The following is a 21625-nucleotide window of genomic DNA, read 5'->3' on the forward strand; positions in this document are numbered from 1 at the left end:
AACTTAACCTGTGACAATATGTGGTTGGTACTATCAGCTGCTATGTGCAAAGGCAAAGCCGCTTTGTAAAGATAGTCCCATTAATGACATGTAAAACAGTTCCTTGAGATCAGGACTAGGCTTACGGCACCTTCCCATTCCTACCTGCAGCAGATGACAGCCTTGCACGAGAGTGCGAGGTCCAAGAAGCACTGGCGGACTTCGAATGACAGAGCGTATTTTAGAGTTTGGCCATCAATGATGAGCGCCAGGTCATTCTCTTTCCGCAGAGACGTTCCAAGATTTGTGCAATGTTGAGTCAATTTTTCTCTTGTTGCCTGAAATACATATGCAAAAAAGACGCATTATTTATGTTTCTCTTGTTGCAGGTAAATATGTGGACTATGAACAAACTAAACAATGTCAGCACAAAGCACGGATAGTGTTTTGCAATCTCCTCAAATGTTAACTAGGTGCATCATCAAAATACTTCTATATTTAATAAGTGTGTCCAACCGATAATGCCTTGCATCCGCTCAACGTAGCCATCAAGAAAAATATTAAAACCATTTCTAAAGTACCAAAAATCAAGATAAAAGTTATGTTATTTGGCATTTGTATAACAACCAACGGACACTAGTGTAGCATTGAGGCTCTCCAACTGTCCAGAGTGATTACAGGCAGACCGCCATGTTTGCTTGCAGAAATGTGTTTTTTTGTCGTATGACCTATGTGAGTAGAGCTGACTGAGTTGCATGAGCTCATGTGCATCTGGGTGTGAGAATTGTTAATCTCCCAACAGAATCACAGGATACCATTTTTGGATATGTAGCACCTCCTTAGCCAGTGGCAGTGCCTCAGCACGCTGATGAATGAGGTCCTACTCCTCGTTCCCCTTTACTCGACATCACTTAATTTAGGTAGGATTATTTTCATAGGACATTGCCCATCGTCAGCACAAAAGGCATGCACTTTTTGAGTCACCTCTACGACAAACTATCAAATGAACACAGGATAGTCGTGATCCTTGAACTACTAAAGTCCTGCCTCAGTTACTGCAATGCTATCCACTTGGGACTCGCAAAGAAACAATGATAAAACTTCCAAGAGATCAAAATCATGCTTTTTGCCTCATCTGCATGCTTACAGATTCTTTGAGGGCAAAAACTCCTTCCAATGGCGTCTGATCAAAGACAGCTCGGACTTTCAAGCTCTTAATCAATCAATCAATCAATCAATCAATCAATCAATCAATCAATCAATCAGGGATTTGTGAAGCACACTACTCACGTGTGGGGGTCTCAAGGTGCAAGGGGGGGGATTTGAGCAGCTCCGTCTCATCCAAAGAGCCAGGTCTTGAGGCTCTTCCTGAATGCTTGCAGTATGGGGGTTTGTCTGATGCTGAGGGGAAGTTCATTCTAGGTCTTAGCCGCGATGTAGGAGAAGGCTCTTCCTCCCGTTCTGGCTCTGCGGATGTGTGGGAATTCGGCCAGGGCAAGGTCGGTGGAGCGGAGGTTTCTCCTGGGAGCGTAGAAGGAGATTCTTTCGTTGAGGTATTGGGATCTGGTGTTGTGGAGGGATTTGTAGGCGTGAGTGAGCAGCTTGAAGGTCTCTCTCTTTTCAACGGGGAGTCAGTGGAGGTCTCGTAGGTGCTGGGTGATGTGGTCTTGTCAATGGATGCAGAGGACGAGTCTGGCTGCGGCATTCTGGATGGTCTGGAGTTTGAGGAGTAGAGATCTGCTGATTCAGGCGTAGAGGGTGTTGAAGCACGTGGAAGATACAGCGTTGACCTGTCGGTTCATGGTGCGGAGGGAGTCGAGTACGATGACGAGGTTGCAGGCATGGTCCATGGGTGTGGGAGGGTTGCCGAGGGCGTTGGGCCACCAGGTGTTGTCCCATGTGGAAGGGGTGGATCTGAGGATGAGGACTTCTGTTTTCTCAGAGTTGAGCTTCAGGCAGCTGCTGCTCATCCAGGATGCAACGTCTTTCATTCCTTCCTGGGAACTGTGTCTGGTGATGTCGGTTCTTTGGTGAGGGAGAGGATGAGTTGGGTTTCGTCGGTGTAGGATACTATGCTGAGTACGTGTTTTCTGACGATGGTAGCGAGGGAGGCCATGTAGATGTTGAAGAGCGTTGGGCTGACTGAGGATCCTTGGGGTACTCCGCAACTGATCTCTGTGGGTCAGAGAGGAGGGGTGGGAGTTTGATTCTTTGAGTTCAGCCGGTGAGGAAGGAGTGAATCAAGTCTAGGGCAGTACCCTGTATGCTGTCGTCATGGAGTCTGGTGGTTAGTGTGCGGTGGGAGACAGTGTTGTAGGCTGCTGAGAGGTCTAGAAGGATGAGGGCAGTCATGTGGCCTTGGTCGAGGAGGGTGCGGATGTCATCCATGTTGGCTAGGAGGGCGGTCTCGGTGCTGTGGTTTCTGCAGAATCTGGATTGGGAAGTGCCGAGGATCGAGTTGGATTCGAAGTTCGTGAGCCGGTTGTTGACGATCTTTTCGGTGACTTTGGCTGCAAAGGGGAGGAAAGAGATGGGTCTATAGCTCTTGAGGTTCGTTGGGTCTGCAGAGGGGTCTTGGGGAGGGGCTTGATTTTTACGCATTTGCAGTCATCGGGGAACGTGCCAGTTTTGAGGGTGCAGTTGATAGTACGTCGTAGTTCGGTTTCTATAGCAGAGGCAGGTCTGTGGCAGAAGTACGGCGGGCAGGGGGTCAGTGAGGGCTCCTGAGTGTATGCTGCTCATGGTCTTAACGGTGTCTTCTGTGGTGACAGGCGTCCAGGCGGTGATGGTAGGCTGGGTGGCATTGTCGGTGGTGGGTGTAGTGTCGGTGCCTTGGTTTCGTTCATCGAAGTTCTCGTAGAGAGTCCTGATCTTGTGATGGAAGTAGGAGCCAAGTTTGTTGCACAGGTCCTGGGGGGAGGAGGGAACATTGAGGATTCGTTGGAGGGTTTGGTAAATTCTTGTATGATGCTGGAGAGTTCCCATAGAGTTGCGGGAGTTGGAAAGGACTCTGCCCTGGATGAAGTTCTTCTTCGTGGTAATGATGAGCTGATAGTGTTCTGCCATGGCGGTCTTGTAGGCGGTGCGTGCTTCTGAGGTTTTGCTGTTCTTCAATGCTTTCTCAAGTCACCAACACGTGCTCTTGGATTCTCTGAGGTCGGTGGTGAACCAGGTGGCTTTCGAAGTGCGTTGTCTGTCGGAGTTCTGGAGGGGGGAGGGCAAGTGTATTTGTGCAGTCAGTGATCCATCTGTGGAGTTTGTTGGCTGCAGAGTTGACGTCGGTCGTGGTGGGTGGAGGAGCGTGGTTGAGGGTGGAGTTGAAGTGCTCTTCGGTGATCTTGCTCCAGTTCCTGCGCGGGGGCATGATGTAGGCTTGTGCGTAGTTGGTCTTGAGATGGAGAAGTGGATGCAGTGGTGGTCGGTCCAGAGGGGTTACGTGGTGAGGCTGAAGAAAATGTTTCCTCCTGCGAAGATGGGGTCGAGGGTGTACCCTGCCTTGTGGGTGGGTGATGAGCTGTCTCAGTTCGATGTTGGCGAGGTTGTCCAGGAGGGCGGGGGAGTTGGGGTTGTTGAGGTGGAAATTCAGGTCTCCGAGAAGTACGTAGTCCGTGGATGCGAGGGCGTGGGGCGTGTTGAGGTCTGCGATGTTAATGGTGAAACGTGATGCGCGGTCCGGGTAGTCTGTAGGCAAGGGTGCTGTGTAGAGTCGTTCTGGGGTTGTTCTGGAAATGGAGGTGTTCCATGGGGGACGAAGAGTTGTTTGTGCTGGCTGTAATGAGTCGGAGAGAGTTTTTGTGCTGTGCTGGAGCTGGAAAGTTCTATGCGGCCTTGCCACTGGCTACCTCACTAGGATGTCTCTCTGGGAAGGGCCCCGGCGGAAGTGCATAAGGGAAGAAGGTGACACAGGCATGGCCTCTGAACTCCTGCATTCTATGGACTTAAGGCCAGATACACTGACACCATCACACCCCTGAAACGGGCTCTAAATGTAGGGTGAATGTAGCAGTATTTGGGGCCCTTCACCTGGCTGTACTTCTGCACACCTGCCACTGCTTCCAGAGTATCCTGGCCGCCTGGTCCAGTGATGAACTTCTGATGATACAGCATAGCTGCCAACTAAAAAAGCAAAACATCACTGTGTGAGGAGAGGGCAGGGCTTTGGAGGGGGTCTCTTACCCATGTGTTTTGGTTTGTAGTGGAGTGGAGGTATGTGGTGTAGAGTGGAATTATGTGGGTTGGATTGGAGTTGTTAGTTGTGGTATTGTGTGGGGTGGAATTGTGTGGTGTTGAGTGGATTTGTGTTCTTGATTGGTTATTAAATGGATGGCTATGGATCACAACAATTCTGCAGGCCAAGGCTAACAGTATTCATCTAATGCCACTAAGAAAAGGCAGTCAGGGACAAAGGAAGTGGGTACGACAGAAACAAGTTAATTTTGAGCAGCAATAGGATCAATTACTTACTGCAAAAAACATTTTTCTATAAACTTGTCATAAAATCAGTTAGTCAAAGTGGACTTTTAAAATCCACAATATTTCTTCTTTGGGGAAGAGTTAATATTTTACAATAGAACATCAAAACTCTTCGATAACAGGTGCAAGTCACAAATTCAGATAAATGTCACTAGGCCAAAAGAAAACAGAACAAGAAGTTACATTATTTCATTTACAAGGAATGGGTGAAATTAGTGAACAAATGTTTAGCTTCAATAACATTACAACTAATATCAACAGAAATTTGAAAAAAGCGCAATGGCGTACACTGAATAACAATGTCTAAAGAGGTGTGTATTTATCTCAGAATCATAGTTTCATATTTATAGCCGCAAATTTTTTTTTGTTTCTTAATAAGTATCATTACAGCTCAATGGAATTTTCATTACACTGGTTAGCCCACAGCTCAGATGTACAGTAAAGCACCATATCCATTCACTGATACGCGCTGTACATCTTTTAAAAATGTGCAGTAAGATAAGCAAAGTTATGTATTTGACCTCCATTCTGAAAAATCAGAAGTCAGAAGTCCTTGAAAACGGCATGCCGCCTTCAAAAGCTGGCAACGTGAATGACAACATGTACATACCTATATGTGACAGAGTAGAGGCACTCTGCCTCTCTGTCAAGGTCTTAAACTTGGGCGCACTCGGATTAGCGTGATGTTTTATTCCCCATAGGGCCCCTTTCCTAGGTAGAAGAATGGGCATTCTGACTGATCAGTCATTGATGGGAAAGGGAACGTGTGCAACTGTCCTTTTTGCAGCACAATGAAGAACGTTTCTGTACTGAGGCGACAAACTTTGCAGTTTACTCTTAAGAATCAAAAGCACTGCAATGCACCAGAGTTAAAACGCGCAAAAAAATATTCAAATGACTACATATTCTATATAATTGACTATGCATTTACAGCAGAATACTTGACTGAGGCTGACTGGGCTGAACCTGAGAACTAATGATCAACAGCTGCTGTGTTGGAACAGATAAGTGTTTACCAAAACGTTTTTGCTTCTAGAAAAGCACACACTGAAACGGTACAGAAATAAGCAATAATCAAAAAAGAAAGCAAAAGCACTATACAGAGTTACAATGGTACCACGTAGTGTCGCTAGAAAAATAATTTAATTAGGGTAATGCAAAAGAGGGTGGGCGATGCAAGCATGTATATATATGAAGCCCAACATGAATACTATACCTGTACCAAAGGGCCCTACATAGCACAGATGCTGAATGACAGCTTTCATGTGGGAGGGAGGAGTCAAATTCTTACCCATTGTACAGGTATTTTCTGGATATGTTGCTAACGTGCTTTTGGGAGATGTGGTGCCTGTAAATGACCAGACTGATTATCTTTGAGAGGAATGTAGAAACACCTGTAATGCAAACTTCCATGAGACCGAGTCTGCAGTGAAAGCAGTTAGTGACGTATCCCATGACAGGGTACAGGCCGGGTGGCTTACGCCTGTTCAAAGCATCAAACACTGTAAAATCATGGCCAGCCAGGTTTGAGTCTTGACATCGGCTCAACGTCCTGCGATTGTTAGTAAATCACCTAATTGCATGCAGCTTAAATGCAGCTTAAACAATAACAAATGTGTCTCCATGCCTAAATCACTAAATAATAATACAATGCCACAAACAGAAAAAAAAAGCCGGTCAGAAACCAACGCTGTAAAATTGCACAGTCAGGTTTGAGTCTCTGCATCGGCTCAACATCCTGCGATTGTGAGTAAATCATCTAATCGCATTCAGCTTTAACAAAAGAAAAAATATAATTGAATGTAACAAATGTGTCTCAAGGCCTATGGCTAAAGCCAAAACGATTTAAAAAACATGCTGATCAGAATTAAAAGAACAATGTAGAAACAAGCACTACGCAATTGTTGCTGAAGCCAACATTCCAAACACGGCTAGTCTAAACAAGCCTAAAGAAAAAAGAGTGCATCGAGAAAGACATAAATAGAAAAAAGAGTAGGGGAGACATGTAACAGGGGCAGTAGCCATGAAGTGAAAAACCCACCCAAAGCCGGACAAGAAAAACCAATGCCCCACTCAAAGCATGGTTTTCCAAATGGCAGAAAAAAGAACAGATGAAAATGGGGGGCGTGTTTGAAGCCCATTGATGAGATACAGCATGTTTCAAAGACACAGCGCATGTGCTGCCTAGGTGTGACCTAAAAAAGGACCAGTTCTCATGTTGAGGCTGCCAGTTACTGGCAGAACATCAGACTGATGCCATTCCAGGCATCTCAGAGACATTCAGTGCTAGAAACTTTCACTGTTTCTGGTGGTTCATTTTGATCTCTAAAAGCTATGGAATGTGCTTACTTTTGACTTAATCTGTGATGTTTATATATAATGCAAATGTAGTTTGAAAAATGCTGAGCACGTTACATAACTGCATATATATTTTTAACATGCTTTAAGCATCGTTGTAAACAATAACAGATTTTACATCTCATAATTCATAGCAACTTCTATGAGGTAGGAGGGCACTGGTGGGAAGCTGTTCGGTGGCAGTGGGAAGCTGTGGGCACTCCAGTGGGAGGGGCAGCAGTGATCTAAGGTGTAAACTGAACGAGGTGACACTATAGGTCAAATGGTATAGATTGATCTTTCATGTGGGCCTAATCAGCTCATGAGAATGGCATCGGGTGGTGGTGAGGCAATGGTGGTGACCGGCATGCCTGGCAGGGCAGCACATAGGCTGAGACATGATGAGGGATGGTGACTCTCCTCCACTCTAGCTCTTTAAGACGATCATGCTAATTGTGTTGCTGCAGAGGAAAAACATACGTCTTTGTGGATACAAGTTTCTTTAAGAGGCGAGCTGGCAGCCTCTACTCTTGATATTCTATTTCTAAATCTTCTCAATGCCTCCATAATCTGTTGCCATCTTTCTAGTTATTAAACACTTCTAAGACAATAAAAGCAAAGCAAGCATATATGTGCATCAGAAACTTAATGTACCAGTGCACAGCAGCCACTCTCTTCTTATAGCCTCTCCCAGGGCTGACCAGAACAAGGCTCACATCAAGCTAGAGAAGGCATCTAGTTGCAGAAGTTAGACGCATAAAATAACTGTATATGATGCTCCTGTTCTGGACGCTGAAATAGATATTTCCTGGTTTGCCTCAGTGAGACAAGATGAGATGACACCTGCTGGCTATATTGCTGTTTGGAACCTGGAGACCTGACTTCTAATCTCCGCTTACCTGCTTGATGCTCACTAAATTCTGCCACTGTTCCCTTTATCCCCGAACACCCCTGATCCCCTCTCTTGCAAAGTTGATAGCTCTTGAAACAGCATGTCTCTCAGTATTTAGTACATTAAAATAGCAGACCATTCTGTCCAGGATGCCCAGTCTTTATCATATCACCTGAGTCTCCAACAGCGGATTTGATTGTATCCGGAGAATCTCCAGTTTGCTGTTCTGTACATAAAGCCATAAGGTAAGTGGTCCAGCTGACAACGGATTACAGAAACCAGGGTATGATCTCCAGGGTCATATGCAAATATCAAATTGGGGGAGTTTGAAATCTCACCCTGCACACTTACACACATTTACACTATATATACCTACTATTTGATGCAAATTACATAAAATGCACTCCTTTGCGGGAGATGTGGGAGCATTCAAAACAAGTTTTGCTCATTTTTGGTAACAGTGATTGATATCTGTTTTTCTCTCCGCGTTTCACTCACAGCTGGAGCACTCATACAGACAATATGACAGCCCTCTCAACAAAACAAATGGATTGTTCTCGGCCAGCAGTGCACAGAGCCAGGGAAACAGATGCATTGAGCAGAGTTCTGGGCGTGTGGCCTTAAATAAAGAATGCACTGCAAGTGAAGATATATGTAGCACATGTATGATGAGGTGAGCATCACAAGCAGTCCCAGCTTTCTGCTGCTTGTAGTACCCCTGGTTCCAAAAAGGAAACAAAAGTACCAGCGGGAAGTTAAACAAGCATTGACAAAGCCAATAGATCTGGGTTTAATAGGTTGCACTCATATCCTCGCCTCAAATGGCCTCTCTTCTATCTCCCCTTCTTCCACATGTTCTTAGAAGGATGCGGTGCACAACTAGGCATTTTGCATGGATACTCTTTCGGGTCTCCAAATTTCCTCTAAGTGAACTGTGGATTGGTGCTCAGTTCCCGATTTTGCACTTCAGCAGGTAGGTAATGCTGTATCATCCAATCTCTATCCCCTCTCATTGGGTCCATTAGGGAGTCTCTTTTATACGCTTTTGAGTTTTTCTGTCTGCTACTGGTAATAAATCTTGATTGGGCATTTGGAGGTACCATATAACTGAGCTAGGGATTTTTTTTTGCCTAACCACTCTCTGGTTCAGGATCCACCTTTTACACGAAGGCTTGAAATGTGGTCACTGATGCCTCCATCAGCTACCCTCCGCGGGCAAGGAGCTCATTTGAGGTGGCAATTGAAATGGAGGTGCTGCAATTTAACATCTTACTTGGTATCTTAGCACATTTGCACCGTAGCAAATTCTCACAACCAGTGGTCAAAGAACAAATATAATATCTGCTGCATTCAGTGCCCATTAAATCATGAATCTCATATTTTGGAAACTCATGTTTGAATAACTAAAGTTATGCTATAATTTCCCTAGTTTATGCACTTTACAGATGGCAGATGTTTCCTGTTCTAAACCTGTCGTTCATTTGTTAAAGTAGCTGTGAGGGAAAAAATTTCAGATACAGATGAACTGCGATCTTGCAGAGAGACATGACGCTGGGTGCCTTGTTTCTTTATTTTTTCCTTTGTAAGTTCAGCATAGATACAAGTACATATACAAGCACTCGGCTCTCAAAATGTGTTGATTTTAGACAAGTGTCTCTCCTAGGCTCGCCTGCCTTGCAATGAAGAGTGCCTTTTCCGTCCTCTCCACTTCTATTCATCCAAATACAAACTTTTTTACTGCTTGAGAAGAAAAAGGGTTCTGCAGTTATTCTAAGTTACATTCCAAGTAGTCAAGGCTATGACAATTTAAATCACAGTCTCCACATCATGCTTTGCCCAAAACAAAGTATTAAACCCGACAATTCTTTACGTTTTGCACTGAACTGCTTCAATGGCAAACCACTCTTTCCTTGTTAGAGTTCCTGCCAAATTATTTGCAAACCTAGTGTTTAAAGTATGAAATGTGTAGCGCCACGAATTTAACAAGAGCAATTCAGTATACAGCAGAAGTCTCTCACAACAATTGGTAACTTCCTGACTGATGAGCTAGTACACAGGAGTGGCAAAAAGACACCAAAAGGCCCCACATTTTCTTGTTACTGGTTTCTCCATTGACTTTACCGTGCAGTGCTCGAGGTTGCCATCGCAACCAGCACCTCTGCACCCACACACCACAGCAGGGCAGGTAAAACCTAAGTGCTGGTGGTTCTATGGACCTCGGCCTCTAAGCACCTTAAGTCCAAGAGCGGAAACCCAACTACCATTTGCAAGAGAGCTGTCTGTATTCTGGGCTTTTGAAGTAATATCGTAATTACTAACCAGTGAAGAGTTATTTAGGAGATGGTCGATTTTCTTTAGAAGCCAGAATTTGGATGAGTTCTAAATTCCACCTTCGGGGTCTACGTTCACTGAGTTCGCTTCCATTTTAAATGTCAGCAGAATTCTATATTTATATATTTATTGAACCAACGTTATTCTTGTATAGAATACATGTGCTCGGACAATCAATAGACATAAGCATATGAAAGTGATTACAAACACCAAAATAGTAAATAGCAGGTATAGCTCCACCATGGTACTAAGAACAGTGTATGCAAGCATATGAAACACGGTAGTGGTCAGGCGTACTCCTAGTGTGTCTAGGGTGTTATGTAGCGTGCTACTCACCGAAAAGCATCTTCAACACCTCATCAGGAGTAGCAAGCGCTATAAAAATGCAAACCTTTTTCCCTCTTCCATCCCTCCACTATCCTTCTCAAGCCAAATAACAAACTAACATATCCACAATTCAAATTTCTTCATATTTCACTATACTAATTCGCCACTAATCCTCTATGGGTTCTGGAGTAGCGTGCTACTCACCGAAAATGTGCTTCAACACCTCATCAAGGATGGCAAGCACTATATAAATGCAAACCTTTTCCCTCCACTATCCTTCTCAATCCAAATAGCAGACTAACATATCCACCACTCAAATTAATTTCATATTTCACTATACTAATTCACCACTAATCCTTTATGGGTTCCGGAGTAGTGCGTTAATTGCCAAAAAAGCGCTTTGACGACTTGCTAGGAGTAGTAGGCGCTATATAAATGCAATTACAATACATACAATAGTGACAAATCTTTCTAACACCAACAACATTCTCAGTAACGGGAAGACATTTAACAGCTCAAAATCTTTGCAGTGGCCGTGGATATCTTACTCGTCTTTCCATAATCTATTTATTTTATATCCATGCAGCCAATTATATTATTTTTGTTAAGCGATTGAGATAGGAACAAAATGTAACAAAAGACAACAGTGACTGAAGATTTATATATAGCAGTTCTGCCTGTGGAGAGGAATGTATGATGGGCCTCCAAACAACAACGTTTGTGCCTCTTTTTATCCTGTTTATCAATCCTTACTTCACATGTAAACGTGGCATGACACACAGAATCAATATATCACCTGTTCTTCTATGTAAAGCTTCTTGTAGCACTACTGTCATTTCATAGTCAGCAAATCCCAGGTGTCAGCATTACACAATTTAATGGCACTCAATTTACCAACCTTCCAAGGATGCAAGGCTGAGCTGGCCTTCGTGGGCTTCGAACATTTGACCTTCAAAATACCAAACACCTCACAAGCTAGCATTTATCCCACTTAGAGACATTGGGTCAGCTTTGGCAGACCTGTAAACAAACTGGGAGTCATCAGTTTCACCGCACGAGACACACAAGCTCCCATCCTTTGACATAAAGTTATCTTTCAACAATGAGGACTTCCACTACCAGACTGTTTTTGTACAGTTAAAAATGTCATTTCGGTTTATAACATTTTCCTGAACAATGCATTTACCACATGTAAATAATTCGTTGCTGTTTCATACAGTAATTTTCCTGGTGCACCTATAACATATTGCAATGTATCTACATTACTAAGCCTGTGTTGTTGCTCTGAAGGGTGGGGCAACATTTGTTCTACCCGGAGATGCAACATTAATCATTTGTGAATTATCTGCTCTTTATTGTACCTGTGGCTATTTCGCAAGTATTCAAAACAAGCCATTTACAATGAGGCCCATGTGCTGACATGTTCAGCCATCACACTGAGGCGCACACAGGGGCAGCTACATGCCATCCAAGAATATAGATTGCATTTAGGACCGCTCTTCTCTGAGCCAGAACTGAGCAATGCATCCACTCCATGTGTTCTTGCTAAAGCACGCCCTGGGCAGAACACGGTTTTCAATTCATCATCCTCAGCTCCAAGGGGTCATGTGATGAGCGTCTACAATTCAGGAAAAGAAACGTGACTACTTCGATGGCTCGAAAGGATTACCGGCTGCTAGTGTTAACCCACTTCAGCTGAGGCAAGAGCAAGCAGACGAAAGCCTTAAAACAACATGTTTACATTCAACGGCACCATGCCTTCTGACTCACCTCCAGCTATTGTAAGTGGCGCTTGCGTGTGCCAAGCATGACAAAGTGTTGGCTTCACCTCCAAAACGTGCATAATTGAACATCATCTGTTAAGCAGACAGAACCTGTATCCCGAAGCGAAGCTCAGAATAACCTCTGCTCTGAGGAGAATCGTGCAGTGCTGGAAGCGCTTCCCGCCAAAACCCGTGAACGCGTATTACCTCTCCGGAGAACACTTACTTATTATGAAATCCCACTAGCGATACTCTGTTAGCACGCACCTAGAGAGAGAGATATTCACTGAAAAAAACAAAGGTTACAGGGACATTATAGTTAGGCTGACATTTCGCTCGTACAAAACCAGAGTAATTCAGCAGTTATAGTTAACTGAGCTAACTATAACTCGCACCCCCGCAAAATAGTACTTATGACCTCACACATTACATCACTCATGACATCACTGATGACATCTTAAATGAGATCACTGATGACAACTGAAATGACAGCACTGATGATATCATCCAGTGATTGTGAGTCTCTTCTAAAAGTTACTGAGTGCTAAACATATATACTAAGGTAAGTCGCTGTGGCAGCGGCTGTATGGGTGAGTGGGTGTGTAAGTGATGTATAGAAGAGTGACTGGGTATATATGAGACTGTTACATGAGATAGTGGGTGTTTGAGGTTTTGTATAGGTGAACGAGTGGGTGTGCCTGTGCATGTATAAGTAAGTGAGAGGCTCTGTGAGTATCTGTTAAGTTGACTGAGTTGGTGTATCAGTGCTTGTAAATGGTGAATCACAGGGTGCACGAGTGGCTGAATGGGTGTTTTTCAGAAAATACATAAGGGTTTGTATGGGCGAGTGACAGGGTACAAGAGTGGCTGTCTGGGTGCATCAATCAGTGCGTAAGTAGGAGAGTGAGTGTAGGAGTGGATGTATGTGTGAGTGAATGGCTGTTTGAGTGGTTGTATGGGTGAGTAAGTGACACAGCAAGAGAACTTGTTTGTGAAAGTATGTGGTTCTCTCAGTCACTGTATAGGTGAGTGAGTATATGTATTAGTGTATGTATACATAACTGAGTGGCTGTGTGAGTAATTGTATGGGTGAGTTAGAGGCTAGGCAAGTGACTGTAAGGGTGTGTAAGTAGGTGTATGGTTAACTCATTTACTATGTCAGTAGCTGTATGGGTGTATGAGTAGGCATGTTAGTGTATCTGTGTCTATTTGACTGAATCTGTGACTAGCTGCATTCGTAAGTGAGTAGGTGCATTAGTGCCTGTATAAGTGAGGTAGTGGTTCCGTTAGTGGCTCTATGGGTGAGTTGATGGGTTACTGGCTGTATGGATGAGTGACGAGATGTGCCAGTGTTTGTATGGGTTCTGTGAGTGAGTTTGTTAGAGATTGTGCGGGAGTGGGTGTATGACATGTTTTATGGGGGGGTAAGGGGGTGTGTCAATGCTTCTCTGGATGATGTTATTTCAGATGTCATGAGTGATGTCATTTGGGATGTCATGAGTGATGTCACTGACCATGTTATGAGTGATGTAATATGTGAGGGCATAAGCATTGCATTGAGGGGGGCGTGAGTTATAGTTAGACCAGCTAACTAGAACTGCTGAATTTGTCTGGTTTTGTAGAAGTGAAATGTCAACCTAACTGAAACGTTCATGTAACATTTGGTTTTTTCAGTGAATTGCTACGTTTTTAAAAAAATGTTTATTTCATAACTATAACGTCCTTGTATTTTGTTTTCATAATTAGATGTTGAATATTACATATGCATGGTGCACCACTTATTTTTGTATTTGTCATCTATTTATTTAAAAAGTACATTAATCATCATATTTCGAGATATTTTTGGTTTTCTTAACGATGACGCGATTGCGGAGGACACACAGCGAATACAACGTGTTTTTGACAAAGTGTGAAACACATACAAAGACATATTTTATATAACGTTTGAGCCTAGCTGTTTACTAAGATTATTTTAACTTTCCCTTTTGTATTTTTTTGTCAAAAAAACGACATTCGAAATGCATTTTCCTTGTTCGCGTTGACACCAGAGGTCGTGCGGACGTCGGTGGTTATGAATAGAGCATGATTTTGACAAAGTGCAAGACACATATATAGTAGACATATTTACATAAAGTCTGACTCTACATGTTTAGTAACATATTGGTTTAACTTTATTTTTTCTACACATTTGTCAAAAAGAGCAGTTCCCAAAGATAACTGTTTCTACATTGACGCCAAAGGCGTGATAACGTCCGTATCTGCAATCACCATGAATACATCACAAAATGACAAAACAAAAGCAGACATTCAATAGTCACCACCACATACAAAACTTATAACTGGAAAATAGATTATAACCAACACACTAACCACATTACTATCTAAAAGACTCTATAATAGCATGTATAACTCCCTTAATATCTCTATAACAAAATGTATAACTCTTACACTGGAACCTGTGACTGCATACATCACTATCAGTAAGTCTCTCATTCACTGTATAAGTATTTCAGTGGATTCATGAGATTTTTGCATCAGTCGATCAATGGTTCTGTAACAAACTGCATGACTGTTTCAGAGCGCTTATGATTTGATTGGTATATTTGTAAAGCGCACAAATGCCTGGGGGCGTCTTGGCGCTGGAGTCAATAGAGCAGAATGGTTGCTGACATGGTAAACACGCTGAATTAACAAGCAAAAAGCCAGGTTTTTAAGGCTTTTCTAAAAGACATAAGCAAAGTGCTGCTTTTTATCGTGATTGGGAGAAGGTTCCAGGTTTTAACTGTCCGAAACAGAAAACTTCTTCCCCCCCCCCCCACAAACCTGCTTGAACTTAGGTACTTGTAAAAGTTTTGTGTGAACTGATCTAAGGCTTCTTGCCGGCACATACCATTTCAAGTACGTTCTCAGAAACTGAGGTCCTATGCCATTTAGAGCCTTAACGGCCAGACACAGTGATTTAAATATGATCCATTTGTCCACCGACAGCCAGTGGAGGGCTCTCAATTTGTGGGAGACTGGCTCAAATCTCGGAATATCCAGTACTAATCTGGCTGCTGCATTCTGCAGATGCTGCAGTTTTAATAGGTGCTGGGCTTGGATCCCCACATAAAGAGCATTACCATACTCCAATCTGGATAGGGCCAATGCTGTAACTATTGTTTTTAATGTGTTAGGGGGAATAAATGGGTGAATTCTTCTGATCATTTTTAAAACTTACCAGATGGTGTAGGAGAGCTTGTTAATCTGAGTGTTAAATGCCAGTTTGTCATCAAATATGAATCCCATATTTTTAACCTTGGACACTGGGTTTGGGCAATCGCCCAGACTGGCAGGCCACCATCTAGGTGACGAGAAGGCTGCATCTGATCCGAACATTATGACTTCAGTTTTGTCACCGTTCAGTTTCAAGCAGTTAAGCCATCTATGAATGGGTGCATCACTGTCTCAATGGGTCTGTCATTGGATGCATGAGTCTCTCACTCGATCTGTGAGTAGGTGCATGAGTGCCTTTGTGCATTTGAAAGTAAGTATATGACTGTCTGACTGGATCTGTGAGTGGATACATGAGTATCTAAGTGAGCGTCTGAGTGAGTGCACAACTTTGAGTGGGTCTGGGAGTGCATGAGTCTCTTAGTGGGTAAATGACTGGGAGTGTGAGTGTCTGAGTGGTTCTGTGAGTGGGTGCATGGTTCTGAGTGGGTGTGTGAGTCATTGTATGGGTTTGTGAGTATCTGAGTAGATCTGTGAGTGGGTGTGCGAATGAGTGCATGTATGAGTGTGAGTGGGTCTGTGACTGGGAGGCAGAGTGTATGGTGGGTCTGTGAGTGGATGCGTGAGTCTGAGTGGGTGCATGTATATCTGAGTGAGTCTGAGTGGGTGTGTGAGTATCTGAGTGTATAAGTGAGTGACTGAGTGCATAAGTCTCTAAGAGGGTCTGTGACTGAGTGTGTGAGTGACAGTATGGGTGTGTGAGTGGGTATATTAGTGTCTGAGTGGGTGTATGAGTGTCTGAGTGGGTGTATGAGTGTCTCACTGGGTCTGTCAGTGGGTAAGTGTCTCAGTAGGTCTGTTAGTACATACATGAGTGTGCAAGTGGGTCTGTAAATGGGGATGTGAGTCTCTGAATTGGTCTGTACATGGATGTGTGACACTTCGAGGGGGTCTGTGAGTAGGTGCATGAGTGCCCAGGTGAGTCTGTGAGTGGGTGTAAGGGTCTCTAAGAGGTCTGAGACTGTGTGCATACGTTTATGAATGTGTCTCTAAGTAGGTGGGTCTGTACATGGGTGCATCACTTTCCAAGTGAATCTATAAGTGGATACATGAGTAGCTGAATGGGTATATGAGTGGGTGCATGAGTATCTGACTGGGTATGTGACTGGATGTAGAAGTGTGCGAGTGGGTCTGTGAATGAGTGGATAAGTGTCTGAGTGAGTTTGGAAGTGCATATTTGAGTCTGTGACAGTGACCGGCGAGTGTGTACAAATATATATATCTTGGTATTATGTGTTAGTGTGCGGCCACAGCACACTTTGAGCACCCACCCCCAAGCAGTCCGGCGGCCGAAGTGGCAATTTTTGGTTTACTCAAAGGACTTGGGAACCGCCGGACCGCTGCTTCCCCAACTGCGACAATGCTGAGTAATTTGGACCGTGACTGCACGTGTGAACATCGCTTACCTAGGAGATTTTCTTGTGGTGCTGTTGGGAGTTTTTGCAGTGGGGTGAGAGTCCAGGACAGCTGCTTTGTGTCAAAATTATATATTGGCGAAAGAAGGAAGAAGGCAGTCACCACCCTCTTGAGAAGTACTGACACATGGACTGCCTCCCTGAATCTCGGAGTGCCGGTTTCAGAACACACCCCCCTTTTGCCAGCCACAGTGTCTCAACCAATCGTATTGAGGTGCATGTGTTTAAAAGTGGACACCTGTGAACATTTTAATCTTTGTGGCATTTGAAAAAGTCAATATCAGATGAAACGCGTCATGCCCTGATGTTTATTAAAAGCCTGCTTTCCTGTAGAACCCGTGTGGGCTTGTTCCTTTCTGGAGAAGGGGACTTGGTTTTATATTTTAAATATGTATATCTATATATATTGTTTTATATTTCCACCAATATTTGCCATGTCGCTGCGATGGTACAAGGTGGGCCGTGCCGGGGGTCGTGGCATCGTCGCGAATATCACGTGCTATCAAAAACTTCAATTTTCACAGCATAACTTTTGCTACTAACACCCCCTTTTTCAAAAATGGGGACAGAGTACATCTACCCTAACCCCTTATGTTAGCTTTCACAGAAATTTCAGCCCCGAAACTGTTCCCGATCAATTAAATGGTGGCCACAACTTTCTGTTCAGGTTGAGTCCAGCCAATCAGAGCATTCCCGCTGGCACGCACATTTGTGATTTACTGCGTAATCATCGCAAAATATCCTCGACCACCGCAAACCGCCACAAAATATCCATGGCCAGAGAGCTCACTATATTGTTTGGTTTTAATTTCTCAAAAACTACTGAAGGGCTTTGCACCAAATAACAAAAAGCACAATCTGCATAATATCTACCTTTCTGCCAACGCGCTCCTTTATGAATTAACATTACAAATGCACCCTTATTTTGCACCTTTATTTCTTGGTCCCCACTGCACGTATCACCCCCAAACTTTCCACGATGCACAAAACCTACTTTGAAACTTTTTGGGGGGAAATTTCATGCAGAATGGTCTAATGACGCCAAAGGTCTAGGCAAGTCAAAAAACGCTTTTCCTATGAAAACTAGGCAATAACTAACAGTGCTCAGCACCAGCACTTACTTGTCAACACCTGGGCTCTTACCAGTCTGCCACATGGTGGCGCCGCTAAAAATGACTATTGACTGCCGCCCAATCCATTCTTATAGCTTTGGGGACCTAGAATAGGCTGAATTGTCACTCTTATAAGAGTGTGATGATTAGTAATTGTGTTGGTACTGCTATTGGGCGCACTGGCCGGGGCAATGTGTGTTGCAAGCTGCAGAGGCCTCCTGACGAGGGCCCTGGCACTTATATTTTCAAAAACTGAGCACTGCCAAAGGGTATCAGAGTGCTTTACAGAGCTTAACAGCTCAGTGCATAAATAGAGTTCAATGGAGTATAGCTAACAATATGTGAATATGGACCGAAATTAATTGCGATGCATGCAATATAAGCAAACAGATCCATAACCAGACAATTAGGTAGGGAGGTATTGTTGTAGAAGCAGGGTTTTTAGTTCCTTTTTGAAGGTGGTGTGTGATGGGATTGTCCTGATGGTAGGTGGAATAGCAGCACAGATTGTGTGGGCAGCGCTAAAGAAGGGGAGCTTCTGTAAGGCGTGGTGAGGTGTTACAAGCTGTGATTTGGTGTTGTGTGGCATAGTATGGCTTATGTGAAAGTATCTGAGATTATATGATAAATTGGTGGATGGTGGAATGTGCTGAGCCAAACTGTAGTTAGAAACAGAGAGGTGGGCTGGTGATTCCATGGTGTAATGTGGTTTTGGATGTTGTGGTGTGAATAGGAACCTTTGGGTGAGGTGTTGTGATGGGGTTTTAGATGCTGCGGTGGGATCAATAAGGCTGTTTCCCTATACTAACTCACCACTAATCCTTTTTGGGTCCTGGAGTAGCGCAATACTCACCAAAAAGCACTTTGATGCCTTTCCAGGGGTAGTAAGCACCACAAACAGAATTACAATATACCAAAACCTCCCCTAATTTGACCATCATTATGAGGGTATGAATATCATTAAAACAAAGCGAAGTTATACTATTCCAGGATACAGGAAGTTATTAAATGCACAAGTAAGCCTTTGTGGGGGGATTCTGGAAGTGAATTAGGGCCACTGTATAGCTCAGACCCCTTTTGGAGGGGTCCATTTGACAGGCAGATGCTAATTTATCTCTACTGGCCCGTGGTCCATCCTACTATGTCTGTGCAAAACTGGGCCAAGTACAACCACTTCAGGGGTGGTTGCAATGGCAAGCAGTCACAGGCTTCTTGGGCTACAGCTGGTTCAGAACTCAGCAAACATCCAACAGTGCAATAATGTGATTGTCCAGCCCAGTGCCTCACTTTCAGTAAAGAAAAGTACTTTATTACACTTTAACGCTCAATGCTACACATAACATAAAAAGTACCAGATACTCAATATACAGATGTGTGAGTCTAGTATGCTGGAAGGATGAGCCCTCTCACTCTACCCATCACCTTACCTCAAGTCTAGTGTCTGATGGCATAATAACAAGTGCAGGTGCCGTTCTTCCCCCTCCTTTAGCATATTGTCTCTGGGGCTGAAACAGCCATTCAGTCTGTCACCCATTCTCTGGGCATCGGTGGGTGCGGTTGGCCTCCCGCTCACAGTTTTTGTTCGCTGGAGAAATGCTGGGACACAGGCAAATCACACAGCAGTCCTGGTCAGGTCGAGCGATGGTAGGTCACTCCAGGGTGTCCTGAAGACAGCAGCAGTGGAAGTCAGCTTGGGATGGTGACCCTCCTCTGAGCTTCGACAGCAATGGCAGGAGGGGAGCCTCACGGCTGCAGTGGTCCTTTGTCCTCCAGTCTGGTGAGTCTTGGCGGCAATTATGTTGGGCCTCCCTGGAATGTGGCAGTGACGCAGTTCTCCTTCCAGTTGCAGGTCTCAGATGGCGACCTAACTGCTTAAGGCCTTTGGGGGCACAGTATCAGTACTTCTGCACAGAGTGACTCAAGGCCGCTGCTTGGTCATCGAAGTTGCACAGTCTACTCTGCACACTCTAGGTCAGTGCCAGGCTAGCCACTTCAGCGTACCAGAGGGTGGGTACCACGGGTTTACAGGATATTTCTCTTCATCAGCGGCTGGGACTGAAGGACAGCGGTGAGTCAGTGTCATGGTCACATTGGGTATGCAACTGGTGCTGCAATGCAACATCAATCTCTTCTTCAGTCGGGTAGGTCAATCAAGCAGACTTGAGCAATTGCCACAGCTGTGTTAACAAATCAGTGAAATCAGCCCCTCCTCCCCCCCCCACCCCCGCAACAGGGATATTCTACATCAGAGTGTGCTCTGAGGCAGCAGTGATCTTCTGTGTGCTGTTTAAACTGTGTTTAATAGGGACTGTGCACTTCGTTTTTTGTCCAGGAGAGGGAGTAAAGTTTTTTACAAACACTATTTTAAGAGGATAAGTTAGGCCCTTACCTGCAGAAGTCCAAAGTGTGAATTGAGCCTGTCTGTCTCCTAGGAGATTCTGAACAAGAGAAGCAGCAAACCTTGTCTGAGGTCGCTGGGACCTTATATAGTCTGCTAGTTGTAGGTAAATGTATACACTGATTGGTGGTTGTATCTGATGTTTCTATTGGATTATGGTTAGTGACATCATTGGTTGGGTATTTGAGGGTTCTGATTGGTTTCTGGGTCTGTTATTCAATCAATGTAGGGTTGGGACTAGGGCTAGGGGTAGGATTTCTGTTGGAAGTAGGGACTAGGGTTTCCTGTGGTATTGGTTGTTGGGACTAGGGTGGGATTAGGGCTAGGGTTATGTTTAATTAGAAGTAGTGATTAGGGCTTCCGGTGTGATTGATTGCTGGACTAGGTGTGGTACTAAGAGTAGGGTTAGGCTTTCTATTGGAAGTAGGGACTAGGGCTTCCTGTGCCATTGGTTGTTTGGACTTGGATTGGGACTACTGGTAGGGCTAGGGCATCTATTGGACGTAGAGATCAGGGTTTTGAAAGTTATTGGGTGCTTGGACTAGGGCTAAGATTGGCTGTAAGGTCCTCGTCTCCTATTGTTTCTAGATTTTAGGGCTAGTGTTGTGATTGGTTAGGGCTAGGGTTCCCATTGGCTGAAGAGGTCACCTGAATACTAGGGCTATAAACGGCCAAGGCTTAGGGTGTCAGCCTGGGCGTCGAATCTAAGGGTGGAGGGGACAAGGGTGAGTGCCTGTTTGAGCCAGTTCGAGACAAGTCGGGACCTGGGCCAGAAATGCTGCCCATTTTCCCATTCATTAATACCCACCCTATGTACGTGTCCCTCTGTATATAAGCATTAATTTCACTATACATATGTACCTATCCTTGTGTAATGCTTTGGATTAACATGTAGAATAATTATGTTGTTATAAAAACAAAAGAAATCATCTTTGGCATACATGTACTTGCTTCCATTGTGCATCTATGTACCTCCATGTACTTGGATCTGTGTGTCTGTTACTTTCCTCCTGAAAAGCATATCCAATGCACTACCTTATTTATCATCCTGTACCTCTATCAATATCTTTAATCTGCATATATTTACCTCCTTTATGCATCTATATACTCTCAATGTACTTGTGGATTTATATATTTAGCACGTTCTTCTAATTTAGCATTTCCAATGCACTACCCTGTTTCTCAGCCTATACTTCTCTCAATTTATCTTCAAACCAACTTTCTGACTCATCTCAAACTTCTTTCTACTACTCATTCCAATGCACAACCGTATCTCTCACCCTATACATCTATCATTACATCCTCTATGCCCTCTCTCTCATTTA

General features: G+C 44.0%; 1 protein-coding gene across 3 annotated transcripts in view; it reads right to left on the minus strand.

Moving 5' to 3' along the window:
* The window catches only part of ATP8A2 (ATPase phospholipid transporting 8A2), a 2139258-nt gene that overhangs the window by 1031391 nt on the left and 1086242 nt on the right, over nucleotides 1-21625 (minus strand). For all 3 annotated transcript variants that reach the window (XR_014967690.1, XM_085621612.1, XM_085621613.1), the window contains exon 25: nucleotides 145-317. Coding sequence is in view for 2 of the 3 variants with exons in the window: in XM_085621612.1 (XP_085477738.1) it covers nucleotides 145-317 (173 nt within the window). In the remaining variant the exon portion in view is untranslated. The remainder of the gene's footprint in view (nucleotides 1-144; nucleotides 318-21625) is intronic.

Source organism: Triturus cristatus, chromosome 8, assembly GCF_964204655.1.
Source record: "Triturus cristatus chromosome 8, aTriCri1.1, whole genome shotgun sequence".
In the NCBI taxonomy this organism is placed as follows: domain Eukaryota; kingdom Metazoa; phylum Chordata; class Amphibia; order Caudata; family Salamandridae; genus Triturus; species Triturus cristatus.